Source organism: Curcuma longa, chromosome 1 (genome assembly GCF_044706935.1).
Source record: "Curcuma longa cultivar G26 ecotype Majalengka, Jawa Barat chromosome 1, ITB_CL_G26_1.1, whole genome shotgun sequence".
Classification (NCBI taxonomy): domain Eukaryota; kingdom Viridiplantae; phylum Streptophyta; class Magnoliopsida; order Zingiberales; family Zingiberaceae; genus Curcuma; species Curcuma longa.
In genome coordinates, this window is record NC_133861.1 from 13,282,958 (window position 1) to 13,304,548 (window position 21,591).

General features: G+C 39.9%; 5 protein-coding genes across 5 annotated transcripts; 1 reads left to right on the top strand and 4 right to left on the bottom strand.

The window, feature by feature from the left end:
* Positions 1–1,596: 1,596 nt before the first annotated feature.
* Positions 1,597–2,165, top strand: LOC141847620 (uncharacterized). The gene is made up of 2 exons (XM_074735674.1): positions 1,597–1,931; positions 2,039–2,165. Exons 1-2 carry the CDS (start codon positions 1,636–1,638, stop codon positions 2,085–2,087), a joined length of 345 nt encoding a protein of 114 aa, XP_074591775.1. The 5' UTR covers positions 1,597–1,635; the 3' UTR covers positions 2,088–2,165.
* Positions 2,166–2,954: 789 nt separating this feature from the next.
* LOC141828308 (chitin-inducible gibberellin-responsive protein 1-like) lies at positions 2,955–8,157 on the bottom strand. Its single transcript, XM_074715714.1, has 2 exons — positions 8,053–8,157; positions 2,955–5,065 (listed from the first exon to the last, which is right to left on the bottom strand). The coding sequence occupies exon 2, from the start codon at positions 4,761–4,763 to the stop codon at positions 3,180–3,182; it is 1,584 nt and encodes a 527-aa protein (XP_074571815.1). The 5' UTR covers positions 4,764–5,065; positions 8,053–8,157; the 3' UTR covers positions 2,955–3,179.
* A 2,606-nt stretch (positions 8,158–10,763) lies between these two features.
* On the bottom strand, positions 10,764–11,901 carry LOC141823776 (oxygen-evolving enhancer protein 3-2, chloroplastic-like). Its single transcript, XM_074711036.1, has 3 exons — positions 11,560–11,901; positions 11,111–11,406; positions 10,764–10,996 (listed from the first exon to the last, which is right to left on the bottom strand). The coding sequence occupies exons 1-3, from the start codon at positions 11,873–11,875 to the stop codon at positions 10,898–10,900; spliced, it is 711 nt and encodes a 236-aa protein (XP_074567137.1). The 5' UTR covers positions 11,876–11,901; the 3' UTR covers positions 10,764–10,897.
* A 450-nt stretch (positions 11,902–12,351) lies between these two features.
* Positions 12,352–21,080, bottom strand: LOC141824524 (cysteine-rich receptor-like protein kinase 15). The gene is made up of 8 exons (XM_074711835.1): positions 20,768–21,080; positions 15,630–16,154; positions 13,979–14,122; positions 13,745–13,875; positions 13,444–13,654; positions 12,954–13,194; positions 12,704–12,851; positions 12,352–12,597 (listed from the first exon to the last, which is right to left on the bottom strand). The coding sequence occupies exons 1-8, from the start codon at positions 21,078–21,080 to the stop codon at positions 12,352–12,354; spliced, it is 1,959 nt and encodes a 652-aa protein (XP_074567936.1).
* Positions 18,808–19,547, bottom strand: LOC141848025 (F-box/LRR-repeat protein 14-like). The gene has a single exon (XM_074736140.1). The coding sequence runs from the start codon at positions 19,501–19,503 to the stop codon at positions 18,808–18,810; it is 696 nt and encodes a 231-aa protein (XP_074592241.1). The 5' UTR covers positions 19,504–19,547.
* Positions 21,081–21,591: the final 511 nt, after the last annotated feature.

Sequence of the window (21,591 nt, forward strand, 5' to 3'; positions counted from 1 at the left end):
CGAACTGCATCTGTTTCCAGTGCATGACAAAGGAATCTTCATTATTATTTACCAACTCCGATGCTTGTGGTTGACTGGTTAATCCATAGATCTGCTTCTGCTAATGCCTCTGTTTAAGTAATTTTAGCTGTGGGTTTAGCTATTCTAGTTGGATTAGGGACTGAAATATTTAGCTAATGACTGCCATTTGGGGGGCAATGTCTACTTGGTTTATTTTGTATTTCCTCTGGAATCTTCACGTTTTCATCTGACTTTTCTTGGATCTGATGAAGCTTGGCATTTCAAATTTCTGAGCAAGATTTTGATGGTAGATTTGACTTGCATATTTCTGGTGCGTTTTGTTAGATTAACTTGCACAGAGCATAATCCTGATCTAATCTTTCAAGAAAAGATAATTAATCATCTTGCTGGAAAAGAAGTCTAAGATGGTACTGAAAATGAAGAGGGCATTAAAGCTCACAGAAAAAGCACCTTACTTTGCTTATTTATCAACCAAGGTGGATGATCAGGTCAATTTTTCATTTAATGCTCATAACAGAGTTCCACCAAAAGTGATAAACTAGTGGGCAATGTGTCTGTGTCAATCCATTTCAGAAACCTTCAGATAAGCGAAGAAAAACAGGCAATTGCAGGAATGCCTCGTGCTGTTCTTCTTCCCACTTGCTGCCTCTCGCTTCATCTCCAAATTGCACGTTGATTACTTTCGCTTTTTCGATTTTTTTTTTGCTGAAAATAAATCCTTTATCAGTTTCTCTGGCATTTTAACTAATTGCGTCGGATCAAAAGTTTTCACAAGATAAAAGAGAACCCCTTTTTCTGGGGATTGAAACTGAACAAGGGAAGAAAAGACTGATGATTTGGATAATTGGATGCTGAAAAATAATTGTCAGGGTAGATATCTTTTATTTATTATTATATTATTTTTTTAATTGACATCGTATATTCAACGGCGAGTGACTGACTCGATCTTATTAAATTTTTCATCAACCATCAAAATGGATGACCCAACAATTTAACAATCTAACGTTCTTACATCAATTGAGAGAAATTCATCTGAAATTGTACAGGTGTCCTGCCACTGGGTAGATATTAGATGTTGATAAGGATTTATGAAACCATTTAACTGCTCTAATAATTTTGACTCCTGATACAATGAAACAACCTGCCTTTAGATTCAGAGCATTTAGAAGAAAGGTCTAGGTAATGGGTAGATGCGATGAATGAAATGGCGGCGGTATAAGCTTTCAAACAGGGGATAAAATTTTTTACTTATGGTTCAAATCTACGTGGGATATTTATAAGATCATTTCGGAAATAAACCACCTTTTCTTTTACACTTTAATGGAGGCTTATCTTATCCTTCACCTGCTGATAACTTGAAAAACATTTAATAAGGAAAAGATAATCTAATGGACTTCAGATGTCTCACGGTTGCCCTCTCTTTATCTACGCAAGTTGACTTGATTACTATCCGAAAATACTCCTCTTTTTCTAGTATCAAACCTGCTTTAAAAGGGCATTATGGTCAAATAAGGGTAAGGTACACTTCTATAAATCTATCTGTCGATGCCAATGGATCCACTGGGAAGTTATTAATCTGGTGACTCGAGGCTTGTGATCGAGAGAAAGAGAAAGATGAAGTTACTAGAATTTCCTTGCTGCCATCGTACTTGCCCTCTGGAGGAGGAGGAGAAGCTAACGCCGGCAGCGAAGAGGGCCTCGCCCGACAAGAGACGTCGGAGGGAGCGTCGCGGAAGATCAGCATCGCTTTGGCGACCGTCGCTGATGGCGATATCGGAGAACGTGACCTCGGCGGCGACGGCAGCGGAGGCCAAAGGCGCCGGAGGATGGAAGGGGAAGGCGAAGACGAAGGCGAAACTGGCCGCCACCGACGCAGTGGCGTTTCGCACCGCCGATTGCGAAGATTACCGGTGAGTTTGTTTTTCTCCCTCCGGAATTTATGGTAATTAAATATGCCAGAGTTAAACTTAAGCCTTGCGTATTAATTTGACTAATTCTGCTCTTTTCTTTCCTTCAGGCTCCGTGAAGCTGTGCCAGCATTTGCACCAACAGCCTTCTTATTCTGAACTGAGATCGACAAAGTGCAAGAAGATTTTTAACTATGTGATGATACTGTTGCCATTTATAATGATAATTTTCTCAAACTACTGTTAAATTTGTTACGGCACTGGAGCAGCGATGGAGTTGGCGGTGATCAGCCTCTCCATCTTTCGTCTGCTACGCCTTCTGGATCATCATATATCTATCTGGTTCGCTAATTTCAGATCGATCCTCTCTGTCGATCCGTAAGAATCGGTCGTTCGTATAAACCCTAGGTGAGTGGAAGCTGTAGCCTTTCTGCAGCCGTTCGTTGGCACTGAGCATTTCGTGCACGGGTATTTCCTTCCGCAAGAGTTCGCCCGTCTTGTTGCCTGTTTTCGCCGGCGTCTCTGCGCTCTCTTTCTTGTGCATATTTAATTTGTTGGATGCGTGACTAGTTTAACTAACTCTGGGCTGTTCGTTATATTCTGCCCAACGGATCGATGCATATCAATTTTTTAAATTTATTATAAATTACTTAAAATTATAAATTTGTGTATATTTTCTAATAAAATAAAATTTTCAAGTAACAGAGTTTATTAATATTTTAACTTCATCCAATTTCATATACTTTTATACTATTAAATGAACAAATGAGTTTTTATCTTCCTGAATTTTAAGTTTGTTAATACATTTACACTCCTATTTACTCTCAGAGGATAAAATTATTTGCAGGAAAGGGCACAAGAATTAAAAGTAGATTAGACTTCTTGTTTTGTTAAGTAAAAGTATGGGAGGAAAGGATTGAAAGCTCTTATGAAGAGCAATTTTCAGCTTGGAAAACTTCTATAGCTTCGTCAAAAAGGCATAGGAGTTAAGTTGTTTGATTACCTAAGCGAGAGGATCGAAAAGGATTGAAAAGTCAAACGGATCAAGAACGTTTGACTCACACATCAAAGCTCTCAAGTAGTTTTTTCTTACAAGATAAGATTACAAGTGTACTAGGACAGTTGCAGCATTGGCAAAATGTAAATAAAGCGGAAGAAATCAAACAAGCCGCTTATCAATCTCCATATGCCGTTACATGGACGTTGTTTATGCAAGAAACTAATCTAAACCGTGTCAAAAGGGTCCATAGATCAGTGCCATGCAGACGCTGAGATCAGGTTCCTGTTCTTCCATCCGAGAAGCAATGCGCCATCCTTCTCCGACACTGTATATTTATCAGAGTAATAACCCAACAGTGTCTTTATCACCGAGTTCACATACGAGCTCAATGGATAGGGCTTGAAACCTGCCATGGTGAGTCTGGATCTCCACTTCCCCAGCAGCTCATGCCTCTCCACCCTCTCCTTACCTTCACAGGCAATGATGTTAACTATGTCCTTCGCCAGACAGTGCTGTTCCACGTTTATCCGCTCCCTCCTATCCCTTGCTAAAGTTGCGTCAATCGATTCAAACATCGCAGAGTAATAGTCCAATGTCTCTGAGAATCTTGTCAGGAAAGGCGTTGTGTTGGTGTTTGACTCCTGCTCCACCAGAGTCGTAACTTTGGGCGACAATCCCTTTATCATCCTGAGCAGGCCATCACGAGGGTTGTTCACATCGACACTCTCATCGGGGGTGTGGTGTAGCTGAAGAGTGAAGTTCACAGCAAGCGCTTCCCCGGTTCTGATGTCCAACATTTCTCTTCGGACCTCAGGTCCGTGCACAGTTAGGCTGCGGAACTGCAGGGGAATGTTGAACTTCTTGGACATGTCAGAAAACAAGTTCCCAACTAGATTCAGATTGTCTCCTCGCGCATGGTCTGCTGATGGATCATTGATCCCTGTGATTCGCAAGTGTGGAGGCCCCCCAGGTCTTGCTGCGAATGCCTGTATTAGTGTAACCCATTGGGTTCCTTGAGCAATCTGAAAGTCGATTATATGGATCATGTCTTCATTCTTTAGAGCTTCAGCAATTGCACCATTTGCTGCCATGTATCCAAACTTGAAGTAAGGGCAGATATCGTACAAGATGTGTGTGTATGAAAGAAGCTTGTCGCTGTCAAGCTCGCGGTACCGACCACGGTAGATGTTGGTACCTGAAGACTCCTGTTTTGCCACAAGGCCTTCTAGCATATAAGCACCGAGACGCTGAATAGGCTCTCCGGTGATGGAAACAACATTGCGGGCTTGTTCAGCCAATAACTTGAATTCCTCTGATTTATTCTCTGATAAAGCTTCAGCACACTGAAGCAAAAGCTGTTTCACATTACCACCTAGAGGGTTCATTTCTCTAAGTTTTTTCTCCGGACGGACTTCATGGCTTAGACCCAACTGTTTGCTAGAGAGAGACCGGACTACAGCAGGAGACTCCAGTTTGGTTTCACGGTTCCATGTCCTCGATCGCTGCTTTGCAAGCAAGGGCTGTTTGCTTTCAGGAGAGTCCAGTTGGGTTTCATGGCTCCATGTGCTCGACCGCTGTTTTGCAAGCAAGGGCTGTTTGCTTTCAGGAGACTCCAGTTGGGTTTCACGGCTCCATGTGCTTGACCGCTGCTTTGCAAGCAAGGGCTGTTTGCTTTCAGGAGACTCCAGTTGGGTTTCATGGCTCCATGTACTCGACCGCTGCTTTGCAAGCAAGGGCTGTGTTCTCTCATTCAACTCATGACTAGAGCTAGTAGTTGGTTCAACAGCATCATGTTCCATCAAAGCAGTCTCAATCTTTTGTAGTGCATTCCTCATGCTCTGACTAGAAACTGCAAGAAGGCAGTTTAATTGTAGCTGAATACCGACTGGAAGACCACCTTGAGACTGCTTGATATCTTTATCAGTGGTAAGCTGAGAGGACTCAACTGGCTAAACCGTGGTGAAGATCTCTATAGAACTATACTGCTCCTGATTATTTGTTTGGCAGAGATAGGCTGTTGCGCTCAAACGGTTGGGAAGGGAAGTTACATGAATTGCAAGAGCTAATTAGGTCGAATCAAATGTCTCTTCAGTATGAGCAAATTTTTCAGGAAGGACTTCTGGAATGGAGGCAAGGTCTGCAATAGTCCATCAACACAATAGGTTAGTTTTCATCATAAAAGGATCAATTGTTCAGGAGATATAGGCAAAGATCCTCCAGTATGCACGTGTGTCAATTTAAATGAAAGCCAAAACTGTCTTTTTGGAAAAATCTGCTTTGTAAGCTAGCTAAAAATGGGAAAATGTAGATAACTCTTAATAAGGAGAGCAATAAGAACAAGCTCCTATTGAAATATTCACATCGAGCTCACCTAGGTTGCCAGAGAAAAATCTTAACCAAACACCAAATTCTGCCGTGCAGCTATACTTCTTAAAGTTTTTCTATTACAAATCCTAAAAAGAAGGGAGAAGAATAATTGAATATCTCCAGGTCTTTATAGGCTACTGGCAAAGTCACAGGCATTAAGGGTATCCCATGGTGTACTCCCTCGCTCTAAGGACCATACATGATAGAGATATTTTGGAGGCATATGTAAAAACAACAATACATCAATGAAATGAACTTAGTTGCAAATTATGAATAACTTTGTACCTTGTTCACCTATAGAAAACAAGCTCAGATATATTTATTATTGAAGGATGGAGAGATTTCAATTGAAAATTAATAGGATTATCTGTTTGCAACAAAGAAATCAACACAGTTAGTTATATCAATTGATCGATCAAATTGAGAATATTTAGCTATATCACAATTTGCCCCCTAGTTCCTTTGTCCTGAAAGAGACGATGCTATGCAAAAATCAAAGTGAGTGAAAACTTGGATATCTCTTTATTATTAAAAAATAAGAATAGAAAATAGACTGGATAAATATGAGAACAGGTAATTTATTCCTATTCTAACATACTGAAATAGTGAAACATTGCAATGAGCTTTTCCCTTGTGAATTATATACAGGATGGATCCTTTTACTAATAACCCTACTATAATTGTGCTACGGTAGAACTTGAGGGCTTCAATGCTGTCAGCCTAAAAGATTGTATCAGCACATAGAATAGTTATATGTATAAAAAGGAATTTCATGGATGCACATTCCAGAACAGACACATCAATTGCATCTGCAAACTTATTTTCTACACATGGCCAAGCCAAAAAGGGAGTAGTGAGTGAGCATGCAGGAGGCTTCTGAATGTTTTTGGCATATTGCACAAGAATGGATGGAGAATGTCTCATTAGTGAAAGTTTAATTAAATATCAAACAAATAACCGACCAAAATTTTCACTTGTTACCAAGGAAATCACAGAGAGAAAACAGAGACAGAAAGTATATCTAGATAATGCCCTTGGAATACTCATAACCAAGAAATCCTGATGATTCTAACAGAAACATAAAGAAATATAGTTTTGCATGGCAACTAGTAAAGACAATTTTCACCAAAAGTTAATTAGAAATGAAAACTGTTATAATCAAATCATATATCAATCGCCAATCCAGCTTCCACCATAACCCTTACAACACAAATTATCTCCCATTGACTGCACCAACTTTGTCAAATCAACAAAAAGGGCTAAGGGATGATTTATATTGCAATATCAAAGTTTAATCCATAGGACAAGGCTAATTGCAGTGCATTGCAAGGCCTAATTGAGTCATGAGTCTATCACCACTGGTATGAACGCATTGTAGTTCTGCCCTGTAAAATTAATGAGTCAATTTTTGCATTGAGAAGGATTGAGGTTAATCCCATTATTTGGTGAAGGGTGAAAGGGTTACCTATGATGATAATGCCATTACTGAAACTTCACACCTCTCCTGTTCATTATGGTCGTGATTTAGCGATTAGGACTAGTGTAGGACATCAACTCCTATATGGAGAAGACTGATATATGATATTTACTTCACAGATCAAGTCCTATTTATAAGGCTTCAATGAATCTACTATCACCGTTCTGTGCTTAAATATTATGGACCTCTGGTTTAAGTTTGTCAAGTCAGTAAATATTCTCAGGGTCTCAAGTAGAAAAAGATGTCAATTTAACCAACAAGAAGGCACAATTCAAAGACAGAGATATCGACCTATATTATAAAACCAACTGGTGTTTTGCTCCTGACTGGAAAGTCTTTGATTAAAAAAAAATCATATTTGTCCTTACTCCCACTATCATCATCATCTAAGTCAAAACACATCTATCATCCAACTGTTCACCTTCTGTCTATGTATTTCCCCTATCCCGCTTTCACAATAGTTAAAGCATGTTCAACTATGTAAGTCCAACCCTACGTAGAGGTTGTCTAGAATCAAGTCAGAAGCAATATCCTTCTTAGAACTAGACAGTAGTCCATAAGAAGTTAAGAACATCTTTATCTATTGAAAAAAGCCTTTGGAATAAAAATAAATGGCTTTCCCAAAAGTCTGAGGTAGAAAGTCTTGGTTTCAGACATTACCAGCTTTTGGAATGTTTCTATTGTGAAGCTCAAGATTTTCACGACCCATCTGATAATGCAAGTAACACCTTCAAGAATGACAGATTCTTTGGAAGCTCCATTGATTGTTTATTATATAATTAAGCAACCCAAAATGTTACATTGAAGGAACAAGAACATTGGCTTAACAGGCAGCGGTTAGTGCAAAATTATGCATCTTTTCTTCATTTTGACAGTTTTCTTTCAACTATCTAATGGCAATAATAAGGATCGGACCTTCAATAATCAGGAAAAACATACTAAACCAAAAACTAAGAATAAGATTACGCGGATAAAAATGTACAATAAAAAATCATTATCTTTTTTTGAAAATCTAAATAGTTCATTCTCCCATCCATCCTACAAAAACTCTATCTACTTACTACCAGCTCCAATTCAAAGCCCTTCGTATTGCCCGAAGTCCTAGACAATCTCAGCATCGGATAAGTAACTCGTCTTCATCATACAGAGCACTCCCAAATCAGCCAAAACCTCTAGCCGTATGAACAGGAACGAAGGGCAAACGGAATCAACGTTTGGGAACGAAATCGAAACACAAGCCCTAAGTAAGTTACTAAATTAAGTATTATGGTCATACTTGCCTTTTTTTTCTGCGATCTAGCGTGCTTCAAAAATCCCTTCGCCCTGCGTCTCTGCTTTCTCCACTTCTTCTCCCAAAGTTTACCGACGAAGGATCGAATCATTTATTTCCTCGCATCGCTGCTTTATACGGCGAAGAAAGAGAGGCGGTGACCGTACCATTTAACGGCGTCTGGCAGGCAGATTCGTGAGTCATTTGACGGCCCTAGCGCCGCGATACGCGTCCTCAAGGCAGAAATCCACCGCGTCCGATACAGATCACGCGGCCATTAATCACCGTACGCGCTTCGTCACGTGACGATCACGTGACGTGGCGTCGTGCGGGACCCACCCGTGGATACGCGGGGTCGCCAAGTCGGACCTGATGCGCCGCGCTGGCACACCCGCTGATCGCCGTCGGATGGGGATCCGACGGGTAATGCTCAAGAACCGCAAATTTTGACTCCATCTGATCGTCCATTGTGCGGCGTTCTCTCTCACGTGGAGAATGACGTGTAGGCGGGGACCCATGTTAAGAGGAAAGAGACAAGAAAGAGGAGAGTAGAAGTCACCAAGTGGTGCACGAAGCTTTCCATTTAGACTTGCTTAGATCGTCAAACCAACTCTGTGATTGGAATAAAAGCTCATCCTCATCCGGGCCCACAAGTTGGAAGCAGGGTCTGTCGCGAGTAAACGGAACTAGAGTATTTAAAGGAATGCTCAGGAATGTTGACTGTGGAAAACAATGCGATATGAATTAATACTACGGCATGATGTGTATTCACATGCTAAAGATTTGGGAGTATGTAAAAATTTTTCATCATTTAAAAATAATTTATCATTTATATTGAATAGTGACAATAGGCCTTTAATTTGGCTTATTTTTCTCCATTAAATTATTTCACACACTTGATGAAGTATTTTATAATACGAGGAGGAGTCCCCGGGGTAATGGTGCAATGGTAGAACATTCGGGTTGTGACCTAGGATCCATGATTCGATCTCCAGCTACGGCGTATTTGTAGGAATTTTCTTCCAAATGGGGAACGCAATCAAAAGATGTTGGGCATCTGGATTGGCCGTCGTATGCGCTTCCCGATTTATCCTGGTGGTCGGTGGAAAGCTTTCGTGGGACCGAACCGATCACCCCAGGGATTAAGTCCATAAGATTGACTGGGATTTATCATTTTTTTTTAATACGAGGAGGAGATGCCTTAATGTGGATTTTGAGAATGGGATGATTGTATTGGCTTGTCTTGTTTAGCTTATGATTTTTTAAATTTGATTAAAAATTATATAATTTTAAAAGATATATATGAACATAAATAGTGATGATACTCTTTTACGAGTGATGATGTATCAAATTCAATGTTGAAATTACGAGCAATGATTAATAGTTGAAGTAATGGCCTTTAAACATCCTATAAAACATTTGAATATTGTAGGAATAACGTCCGTACAGTCACAATCTAGTCCGATAAGACATCTTTAATTAGTTTGATCATAACTCATATATAGAAGAATATTTTTCTAATCAAAGACCTAAGTACCCCACAATATGATTGAGACCTGAAGATAATGACAAGTAATCACACAATGAAGCCAGAAGGTATTATTTATTGAGGATGTTGACTTCTCCCAATAAAATAGTAGAAGAGAGGGTCACAAATGAAAATAAAGAAATGACATAGAGAAATACAAAATATAAGGAAATTACTTAGAAATATAATTGAGAGAGAGAGAGAGAGAGAGAGAGAGAGAGAGATTTAACTTTGGCAATTGAATTTAGATAGGAAGAAGAGTATCTATATTTAGCTATTTTTATTTTAAAAAACATTTTAATAATAGATAGATAAAACTCCTTATAATTATATTTATTTAAATGAAAAGGAAAGACATTTTGTTAAATTTAGGTGAAAAAGAAAAAAAACAAATCCGGGCGTGTACAAACGGGTCAAACATGAGCTCAAATTTAGGTGGGAATAGATAGATCTTTTGCATTAGGATCCATCTAGACGTTTGACAAATTTGGGACGACAAGAGGTGGCCAGAGGCCTCACCGGATCATATTAAAATTCTACGCAAATATTAATTTGATAGTGCATGACTTTTTCTTTTAAGAAAAAACATAACCCATTTAAAAAAAAGATATAGTACATAAAAAAATATTAAATTTCCAAAAAGATAGGAAGATCAAAGTTTGCGTTCCTTGCAAAGTACAATTTCTCCCCAAATCTGATCCAGCCACTGCGCGTGCTTCATGTTTTTAGTCGATTTATTTCATATAACTACTTGAGATCATCAAGTTCACATGGCAAGGGTAAAAAGACAGGCAGATACGGCCCTGGTTGTTTGGAGATGAAAGATAAATTTAGGCATTCATAACATCTTCTTCCCAATATTAAAGAGTTTGGGGATCGAGAGCAAAATTGTTGATCACGAATGCACTCAGATATAACATGTAAGAATCAGCCCATTTATATAGTTCTGCAAATGGATGCTCTGGAACAATGCCCTGAAGCTTAGGAAAATGAATTGGAAAAGCTTCAGGATAACTATGCCCTGAAGCAGCAGTGTACTGTGAATGCCAAGGGTTTGTTAAAGAATTAAGGTGTTAAACCTAGATATATAGGAACTTTGATCATTTCCTCTCTCATGTATGATTCACGTAATATGTATTCTATAGAAACTTGTATCATAATCTATATTGCTTGGACTTAGAATGAGAATCTCATAAAAGCTTCAAAATCTTATCAGTAGCCAGCATTCATAATCTTAGTTGCTAGAAATTACATCCACGATTGGTTCGACAGGAAGGAATTCACAGAGATTGTACCGTACAGAAGAACAAGATTGACCTCTAGTGGTCTAGCCCAACTTGGAGAGGACATCATCAAGGAGAGTTTTGGTGGTTGCATAATATTTCTCAGCTTCTGGAGTGCTCTTGATCTTTGCGGCATGATCAAGCTGTTACACAAATGAGACAAATCCAATTTCAGACAAATGATGCAGATGATGTGAATCCAGCATTCATGATTGTGATTAATCAAGTGTTTTATACAATCAAAGGCATTTTATTACCCCATCGATGGCTGCAAAGAGCTTTCCGGTGAGATCCTTAAGCTTCTTCTTCTCCTCCTTTGATTTTGCAGAGATGACGGTGTTGAGATCAAAACGCAGAATTCCTGCCTTGAGGCGGAGATCGTTCATAACATAGGGCCATTCCTTCTTATCGATCAATTGCTTAACATTAAGGATATCCTTGGCCGAGTCTTTCGCCCTTGCAGCTGCTGCAGTCGGAGGTAGAGGTTGAATATAGAATCTCTCCTTCAATGGTCGGTCCACTTCTCGAGGCTCATCGGAGTTTTTGGTCCCGGCTAAGAAAAAGGGCGTCAGAACGGAAGATTAAACAATCCACCAACGGACATTAAAGCATAAATCAAGTGAAGCTCGCATCTTTCGGACTTAAATCTTCCTATTAGGTTTGCAGAATTAGGGATTGAATCGATTACGAAGCAGTAATCACTTACGGAGGCCGCCGGAAGGCGGAGGCGGCGGTCCGATTTTGATGGACTTGACCTCGGCGAGCACGTCCTTGGTGAAGGAAGCACCGGCGAGTCCTGCAGCTACGAGTCCAAGCACCATGCGGCGGCCGCTCTGGACGGCGGCTTCTCCCTCAGACGGAGCCTGCTGCTGGGCTCGGACGACGAGCCCAGGCCGCGCGATAGCCACGCGGCTCCCACCGGGGATGGATAGCCTGCTCGAGCCGCTAACCTGAAGGCTCCCCTCGAGCAGCGCCTGCGACGGAGCTCGTAAGCCCGCCATGGAAGCCATCGCCTGCGCCATCTCTTTCGTGTCTTGTGGACGGGCGACGAATGGTGGGAGACCTTTTAATTGGAGCATTGCATATTTCTTATCTGTCCGTGCCCAACTTTGGATAAGTTCTCAGCCACTGGATGACTGACACGTACACTTCGTTGCTGACGTGCCATTGTTATGGATTGGGTATCACTTTCTATCCATTGGGATATTAACATTCGATTTAATTCTTGATCCTCAAATATCCAAAATATCTTCTCATTTTGCTATGCAATTCTGTATATGGATCATTTTCCTCCAATAAAAACATTAAAATGCACTTACTTGATCTTTATTTACGTTCTAATATTGTCTGGACAAATGGCAGTTTGCAATTAATCAATCATATTATATCAAAACACATGATGAATGATGAACACCAGTTAAATTTTTTACAAAATAACTAATACAAACTTGAAACATATTATTCAAAATTCTATCACAAATTCAGATACCAATATTTTCTAAGGAGTAGTTGACTCAGTTGTGACACTATAATTGGCAAATGGAGGTGCGGAAGGCGTAGGAAGACTAACAGAGTGGCTGTTAAGCATAAGCACAACATTAACCATGGTGGGTCTTCGTTCTGGGTCTTCTTGCACACATAGTAATCCTATATGTGCACATCTTAATACTTCTTGAGTGGGGCAATCAACTAGATTTTGATCAATTATCTGCAGAATATTTCCTTGAGTCCACTGGCGCCACACCTTTCAAATCAGATGACAATAGAAAAAAATCATCAATTATCTCTTATTCAAAGAAAATTGCTAATTAGATTTCTATCATTCAATCAAAGAAAAGATTCATACTTACATGAGTTACAAGGTCTATGCAATACCCAGATTTTAAACTTCCATTCTTTTGGCCAGTTAAAATCTCTAAGAGCAGCACACCATAGCTGTAGACGTCTGATTTAATTGAGATGAGACCATAAAATACATATTCCGGAGCCATGTATCCACTGTCAACCATAAGAAGAAAAAAAATTAAGCTTCTCTAAATCAAGAAACTCCTATTCAATTGAGTACTAGATGGAATCCAGAGTGAGTAAAATAGTGTTCACATACTATGTCCATCAATTTTGCTAGTTTTTCCTTGGGTCTCATCTACACCAAATAGCTTGGCAAGACCAAAATCTGAAATTTTAGGATTCATTTTACTGTCTAACAAGATATTACTAGCTTTTAGATCACGATGAATGATCTTCAGTCGCGAGTCTTCGTGAAGGTAAAGCAGTCCTCGAGCAATGCCTTCAATGATTTTAAACCGTGTTGCCCAGTCCAATTGCATTCTCTTGAAAGGATCTGCCAAATCCATGTATAATATTTGGTTACTATAGTTAAGAACAGTCGTGCCTTGTGCAACAGAATAAAACTGATGTCCTCAAGTTTTGCACAGTATGGATTAGCAAATAGTAACAAGCTCAGGATATTAATAGAATTTTCAGCCAGTGAGGGAAGTTGACAAAATGCAAGAGCAGGATTGCATAATGAGGGATCATCATAAGCATGCATTGAGCTCATTGTCATTCATCAGGTAGTGGAGATACATACCAAACAAAAATCTGTCAAGACTTGTATTAGGAAGGTACTCATATATGAGCAATTTCTCATCCGATTCTGAGCAACAGCCCAACAACCTTACAAGGTTTCTGTGTTGAAGTTTGGCAAGCAGAATTACTTCATTTTTCAGCTCAACCAGACCTTGCACTGAGGTTCTTGAAAGCCTTTTCACTGCTATTTGATCGCCATTCTCTAGTCTTCCCTGCATTCAAGTACCATCGATATTTATCAATAAATCAATCAAGGAATCATCCACATATTACATTTAGGAAATTTCAGTCATAGAGCTAGCCTTATAAACTGGTCCGAATCCGCCTTCACCTAGCTTGTTTTCATCAGCAAAGTCGTTAGTAGCAGTCTTAATGGTTTCCAGAACAAATAATAGCGATTCAACACTTCCAATTGGCTGATTATTTTCATGGTCTGTCCATAAGTTTTTCTCTTTTTTTGTTAGCAAGCACAAAGTAGAAACAAACATACCAAATGTTCAAAGATTATGTGATAGTATTTCATCCATATTCCATACCAAATGTTTGTATTTGTTTTCTCCTTGTTGGCATTGTTGGTTTGGACCTCCGACAGTAAATAAGTATGGCACAAAGAAACAATAGTAATGCAGCAACAGGGACGGCAATGAAGAGAACCATTCTCCCAGTACTGTCACTTTTTCCTATACAGAAAAAGCTAGAGTACATTAGATCTGATGGCTCAAACAAAAAAGGAAACAAATAAAATCACATAAGGCTTGAGTGAATTACGTAAGTGAGATTAATTACAGATAAAAAATTGGTTCTTTATTTTCATCTGAACCTGCAAGTTTCTTCTTTGATCAGACTAACAACAACATGAAGCGATGGGCTTCACCAAACAGTAAAGGAAGTCTATTATTTTTGGTGAAAATAAAGAAAGTATTCCAATCCTTCAAAGGAATTCTATATTATAAAAACTTTACAAAGTCTTGTTTACGCGTAGAAAAAGGGACGTGTACGTGTGCTGACTGTTGTCTTGTAATGCGGTTGAAAACTAGAATAATCTGTCGTTAATCAAACCTAATATTTAAGGTTTCCTGACTTTCCTCAAATATACTTTTATTATTATTAGACTTGTAGTTGTAGACAGACTTCGGCTTAACGCCTTTCGTTTGGAAAGAGAAACAATCAAAAGATATGATTTGAACAATTACACTCTGTTTGGGAGGAGGTGAGGGAAAGATAAGGAAGGGGAAAAAAAAATGTACCTGTGTTTGGGATGGAGTGAGATAAAGAGGGGAAGGGGAAAGAAAGGGAAAGCTTCCCCTTCCATGCTCATAAATAAGCACAATTTTTTACCCCCCAAATCGGGGTGTAAAGAAGGGGAAGCATGTCTATTCCAATTTTATCCATCCTTATCCTCGTTTCTAAACCGAGGCTCACATCGGCGGAGATCGCCTCTTGCCACACCAGCTTCAAACCATCCCTGGACAGAGGCGGCAGTCGTAGCCGCCCACCTCGAAGTAGCGGCTCCAGAGCGCGCGGGCCTTGGCGCGGGGGAAGTGCGGGATGGTCCAGCAGCAGGCAAGAAGCGGAGTGGTCGCCGCTCCGCTCCACCGCGACCGCGTCGCCTCCACTGACGTCGCGGGAGCTGGCGGCGAGGGAATCCGCCGGTGCGGCGGAGGGGGAAGAGGCGGCTGCGGGACGGTGGGGCTCGAGGAAGGGGCCCGATGCGGAGGTCGAAGACGAGGAGGAGGAGGAAGAGGAAGATGGAATCGGGGCGACGGGACGAAGCCAGTAGAAAAAAAAGATATTTTTGACATTTTATATCTTTAACTTCCATTTCCTTTCTTTTGAACCTTCCTTTCCTCCCAAACAAGGTTACTTTTCTTCTCCTCCCTTCCCTTCTCCTCCCTTCCCTTCCATTAATGAACTGTCCCTCATCCGATCCAAACAGAGCGTAGCGAATGGGTGGGTATGACCCAACCTTCGACACAACAAGTCTGGTTTATCTACCAAAAACTACAAGTCCTTGTTCTAATGTTGAATTTCTTAATTAATTCTTACGCAAGGGACGACAGTCGACAGAAGTGGTATCATCTACGAGTTATAACTGATGCTCTATTCTTATTTTTTGATCTACATGTTCGATCAATGATCTGAAAATTGATATGCTGGAAAATATTAAAAAGAGAAATGTTTGCGCACCTCTGTTGGCTTCGTTCAGTCTGGAATCGTTTCCAGCGTTCGAACTCGGAGACGGCGGCGGAGCACCGACGGATGAAAGACTGTAGAAAGGATACAGTTCAAATCGAAGGGAACAACTGCGGAAATGAACTTGCCCTCCGTCCTTCGAACTACAACATCTCGGAATGAATTGCACCGTGCCACGGAGACACCTGTAACAATCGTCCGGCGACAAGTCCCTGGTGCACTGCACGAGCCCGAACAGCCTATCGAAGCTCGAGAGGTTCGCCGATCCAACCGCGAAGAGCCTTGGCGAATCACGAGCTTCCCTGGTGAGCGCGTCCATGAGATTCCCCAGTTGGCTGTCGAATCTCTGCGGATCAGAGACGTTGTTCGTGTTCGACAAACATATTTGGAACGATGTGTCGACGGAGGAGAAGAAGCGCTCGTCGGAGTAGCGGAGGAAGCAGTAGTCGTAGGAGATGGCGGACCTCGTGCCATTGGGGCACCGGGTGACGATGTCACGGGAGGCAGCGTCGAGGCAGTGATGAAAAAACAAAGATCTAATTCATAATATGACAAATGAGGAAAACACAATATACGAAATTAGACGTTGGAAAAAAATACCTGGAGCAGAAGATGCCGATGAGTTCATCTTTGTTTCTGAGAAAGAAACCTAAACAATAGAGAGAAAGTAGAGAAGAAACTGCTCCTATCACCCGCCGTAGATAAAAATTTCGTGTATGTCTCAATGGGGCGACAATCCACATACGTTAGGGTTAGGAGTAGGGGTCTCTACATATAGAGGAAATAATGGACCAAGCCTACCCATTATGGCTAAGCCCAATAGGATCCAATTAATTATGCTAGTCCACATAAAATTATCCAACATTCTCCCACTTGGACAGCATAATTAATACATCAGATTAATCAACAATATGTGATCATAATAAGATGTCAAAATAAGTCAACACATAACACGAAAAGGTCCAAAATGGAACTATAAGCATCTTAATAATACAGAAAATCACATTCGAAGGAATAATGATATCATGCATTGTAAGATACTTATATCCTGTGACCCAACAACTAAATGGAATATGGATAAATGGGAAAAATCCAACAAAATGACATGTCAAAATTTGAATAAAGTGCTATTTCCCAGTAGAATGACTCAAACATCTGCCCAAGATGTCATATAATAATAACAAAATCGAGACTGAGTCCGAAATGTCTCCATAATATACAATATTGCCCAAGATGTCATATAATAACAACAAAATTGAGACTGGGTCCGAAATGTCTCCACAATATACAATATTGCCCAAGATGTCATATAATAACAACAAAATTGAGACTGGGTCCGAAATGTCTCCATAATATACAATATTGCCCATCACAATATATATACAACAATAGTTATTATTTGAGCAATATCAACAGTAGTTATTATTTGAGCATATCTCAATATTATTCAATGTCTCAAATATTATAAATATGAGGTCATAACAAAACATAAGCATAAACTCCCACTAACCCAAAATATCAAAAGGCTTTACCACACTCATACGGGTTACATAGTCAACAAAAGCTTTAACAGTTATGCCTTTTGGTTAGGGGATCAACAATATTAAGCTCTGTAGGGATATGCTCGACACGAGTTTTAAACTCTTGAACCTTCTCTCTCACAAACATGAATTTTGTCTCAAAGTGTTTGGTCCGCTTTGAGCTTTTATTTTTTTGAGAGAAAAACTCACCACGGCAGAGTTATCGCAATATATAGTGAGAGGCCTAGAGATACTCTCCACAAAATTAAATTCAGCAATAAAGTTTTTCAACCATATTGCTTGACATGTGGCCTCATAACAAGCTATGTACTCTGCTTCCATGGTTGATGTAGCTATAAGAGTTTGTTTGACACTTTTCCAAGAGATAGCTCTTTCAGCTAATGTGAATATATATCCTGATGTGGACTTATGATCATCTGGGCAACCTCCATAATCAGAATCAGAATAACCTATTACCTCAAGATGATTTGATCTCCTATATGTGATCATATAATTTTGGTACCTTTCAGATACCTCAAAACACTTTTTTCAACATGCATATGTGTCACATCAGGTTTACTCAAGTATCTCTCAAGTACACTCACAACAAAAGTAATATCAGGACGTGTACAAACTTGAGCATACATAAGGCTGCCAACAGACTTTATTAGAATGAGTCCATTTTTCATGTTTTGTTATAACAACAGCCGAAGATTTAGTTGTGGGAATTAACATCAGACTCATTTTCAGTAAGGGCAGCATTAACATTCGAAATGGCAAGAAATAACTTAACAGAGTCAACCTAGTCCTCATAATTGGTTTCATTCAGCTTTGGTAAAGAGTTCATACTCATAGGCAAAGCTAGAATTTAAATATTAATGGGAGATTATTGTCGAGCATATCCAACAAAAGAAATAGAGCTTATGACCACAATAAAGTTATCTCATGCAAATGCAATCCCGCCGAAGGGTCCCGAATTACAATGCATGAATTAATTCTCACATCACATAAAATAATTATATTTTAAAGCTAATATCGAAAGGATACTGAAAACTTTAAAATATAATTACCAATCATTAGAACTATATTAATAAAGACAAACCGATAGGGTAAGTGCATTATTAAAATAATTCCTAATGCCACATTAATAACAATTTTTCAACAATAATATTTTATCATAATCCGTCTCACGAAGGCGAGCTCACAACTATGAAAAAATATCAACAACAATACAAAATGGTCTTAAATTTAAAAGACCTCTTTTAAATTTATGATAATTTAAAATAACAAATGCCGTAGGCAATTTGGTTAATGGAGAAGAACAAAGTCATTGCCTTAATTAAGCAAACAAAAGGAACCAAACAAGGATGGGACTGGAGGGGAATAAAGTCATTGCCTTAATAACAAATGCCATAGGCTCATTCTCCCCTCTCTCTCTCTCTCTCTCATTCGGCCTTCCAAATTCCAAACTGTTTTTTTTTTTTTTTTTTAAAACAACATCAACCAATCTCTAATTCAGCCCCAAAAAAAAACACCCATTAATAAAAAACAATCATTAATACAAAACACCCAGTTTTTATCTATTAAGGCCTTCACAAGTTCCTATGCTGTCGTGAGAATTAGAACTTAATTAGAGAATTGATTAATCGATATTAACTGTGTGGTAAGAGTGAGAGATGAATGCAGCCGTGAGTCCATATGGTGATATTAACTGTGTTGAACTCGAAATGCCTTAGATTGTTCCATCCAGGACCAAGTTTCATCAGATCATCCTCACTAATACCCTTGCAATATTTTATTGAAAGATCCTGAAGCTTTCCAAACTCACCAAGATAAGAAAGCCACTCAACACTGGTCACTCTCATGCAGCGAATGAGATGAAGAGCAGAAAGATTCTTACAACCAACAAGTGAGAGAATGCCATTAGAACTGATTGATTGAGCAAAATTTAGCTTGAGGGATCTAAGCTTTGGGAAAGAGGATAGGTATGCAAGGCCATTATCATTAATAAATGAACAAAAACTTAAAGTGAGTTCTGTAAGCAAAGGGCAATTGGAACACAGCACAAAAAGGCCCTGGTTATCTAATTGTTTGCCTGAGTTAGACATCCAGCCAAAGTAGGTAATTTCTAGCTTCTTTATATTAGCAAAGCGCAAGCAGAGGGCAGTTAGTGCTTCTGTTGCAGGGTGTAATCCGCATCCAACCTTTAAGAAATCCCTTTGTTCTCGATCAATTTCATATAGACGCTTGCACACAAGAGAAACTGAATTTCTATCGGCAGTTCTTTCTATTCTCTTAACAATATCGACAAGCAATTCTTTCGGAAAATCTTCCACCACCAAGCCCATGATAACACAAATAAAACCTTCTCAATGTGTGGAACGTCCACAAAACATGCAGCGCGTCTGTGTTACCCGGTGAAATCGATGCCCACGGTTTCAATCCGAACAGAAAACAGAGCGCGAAACTTGAGGGTCTTATCTAGGGCAGGATCGGAACAGAAAGCGTCGCCTCGGTAACATCGAAAAGAAAGACGAGACGAGATAATAGAGAGGGTAGGAGGAGAAGAGGATTACGGATAAACCTTATAAATTTTGATTTTGGACCCATAGTAATTGGCCCTCCATTGCTGCCCACAATAGGAGGCACGCACGTTGTTTTTTTTTTTTTTTTTTGTTTGTTTTTTTTTAATTAAAACGTACTGTTTATTAAAAATGCACTGTTTATTTTTATAATGTCATTTAAAAAAAACTCCTCAAACCGCACGTTATAGGCGCACGTTATTAAAAGTTCACTGTCATTAAAAGTGCATGTTTCTTCCTCACACGCATGCGGTTCCCAAAAAAAAAAAAAAATCCACGACGCCGACTTCTTCCTCAATCCGCCCACGACGCCGACGCCACCCACGACGCCGACGCCGCTCGCCGACCTTCTGCAGTCCGCACAGCGCCGTCGCCGACGCCAGATCCGCCAACCGGCGGCAACAGACGTCAAAAGCGTCTGGATCGGAAGCAGCGTTCCAAATTACAGAAGCGGCGTTCGGCGGCTTCAACAGAACTTACAGAGATTTTAGGATTACAAAACAAAATCCCTAAATTACACGACGAACGATTTTATTCTCTTCCAATCATTAGAGAAGAGAGCACTAAAGAATATTGAAAGAATCTCTCAAACGAATTGTTTATAAATTTAGGGAAAAAAAATTGAAGGAAAAACTCATTGTCATATTAGAATCGATAAACCTGGCTCTGATACCAATTGATGAAAAAACAAAGATCTAATTCATAATATGACAAATGAGGAAAACACAATATACGAAATTAGACGTTGGAAAAAAAATACCTGGAGCAGAAGATGCCGATGAGTTCATCTTTGTTTCTGAGAAAGAAACCTAAACAATAGAGAGAAAGTAGAGAAGAAACTGCTCCTATCACCCGCCGTAGATAAAAATTTCGTGTATGTCTCAATGGGGCGACAATCCACATACGTTAGGGTTAGGAGTAGGGGTCTCTACATATAGAGGAAATAATGGACCAAGCCTACCCATTATGGCTAAGCCCAATAGGATCCAATTAATTATGCTAGTCCACATAAAATTATCCAACAGGCAGGTCTGGCAGTCAGCGATGGAGACGTCGCCGCGGCAGAAAGCGAGGCCGTAGGCAGGGGAGGTGGTCTGCTGGCTTACGGTGTTATTGAAGAAACCGGCGGCGGCGGTGGAGGGGGAGGAGAGGGAAGCAAGGAGGAGTTCGAGGTTGGAGTGGAAAGGGCTGTCGGCGGTGTAGTTTCTGTCGGTGGGACAGTAGTCCCATATCGGAGAGGGAGCGACGACAGGAAGGAAGAGGAGGAGGAGGAGGAGGAGGAGGTGGTGGTGGAGGAGGCGAAAAGTGAGGAAGCGTACAATATGGCGAACGGAGTGAGCCATTTTGCATTTTGCCACGCTTTGTTATTTGGTAGTAGACGATGTGAAGGAAGTGCCCGAGACATAAATAGAAGATTTTTTAATTACGATAATATTAATTATAATTCTGAATGTAATACAAATTTATTAATTATAAATTAATTATAAATTTGATTGGTAACAAACAGTATTACATTAGTTATCTATTTGATTTGTTCAATTTGTACTGCTGCTAATCGTGATGGCGTCAATGGGTCGTCGCCCAGGCCCAAATAGGCCCATTTAGGCTGTGATGAAAACATCTTAACTCTGAATGGTCCGGAATGGGCCAGGCTATGGAAAGCAGTGTCTGCACGGCCCACAAAAGATGGCTGCTGGGTAGGACGGTGTATCTGGTTATCTTCAATCTTCTAACAAACCATACAATTACATAATTTTTCTGTCATTCTGATGCAGCATATAAATAATGGCTATTATTGCTGAACGAAAAGCTAGAACGAATTAAAGAAGAAAGTTCCATTGACTAAATTTAAGG

Coding starts and splice junctions, on each gene's coding strand:
- LOC141847620 (XM_074735674.1), top strand. CDS start 1,636: ATGAAGTTACTAGAATTTCCTTGCTGCCATCGTACTTGCCCTCTGGAG. Junction 1,932..2,038: donor GCCGATTGCGAAGATTACCG/GTGAGTTTGTTT, acceptor TCTTTCCTTCAG/GCTCCGTGAAGCTGTGCCAG.
- LOC141828308 (XM_074715714.1), bottom strand. CDS start 4,763: ATGAGGAATGCACTACAAAAGATTGAGACTGCTTTGATGGAACATGAT.
- LOC141823776 (XM_074711036.1), bottom strand. CDS start 11,875: ATGGCGCAGGCGATGGCTTCCATGGCGGGCTTACGAGCTCCGTCGCAG. Junction 11,407..11,559: donor TCCGCCTTCCGGCGGCCTCC/GTAAGTGATTAC, acceptor CCTTTTTCTTAG/CCGGGACCAAAAACTCCGAT. Junction 10,997..11,110: donor TCTTTGCAGCCATCGATGGG/GTAATAAAATGC, acceptor TTTGTGTAACAG/CTTGATCATGCCGCAAAGAT.
- LOC141848025 (XM_074736140.1), bottom strand. CDS start 19,503: ATGGGCTTGGTGGTGGAAGATTTTCCGAAAGAATTGCTTGTCGATATT.
- LOC141824524 (XM_074711835.1), bottom strand. CDS start 21,080: ATGGCTCACTCCGTTCGCCATATTGTACGCTTCCTCACTTTTCGCCTC. Junction 13,876..13,978: donor AAAACAAATACAAACATTTG/GTATGGAATATG, acceptor ACTTATGGACAG/ACCATGAAAATAATCAGCCA. Junction 12,852..12,953: donor AAAATTGATGGACATAGTAT/GTGAACACTATT, acceptor TATGGTTGACAG/TGGATACATGGCTCCGGAAT.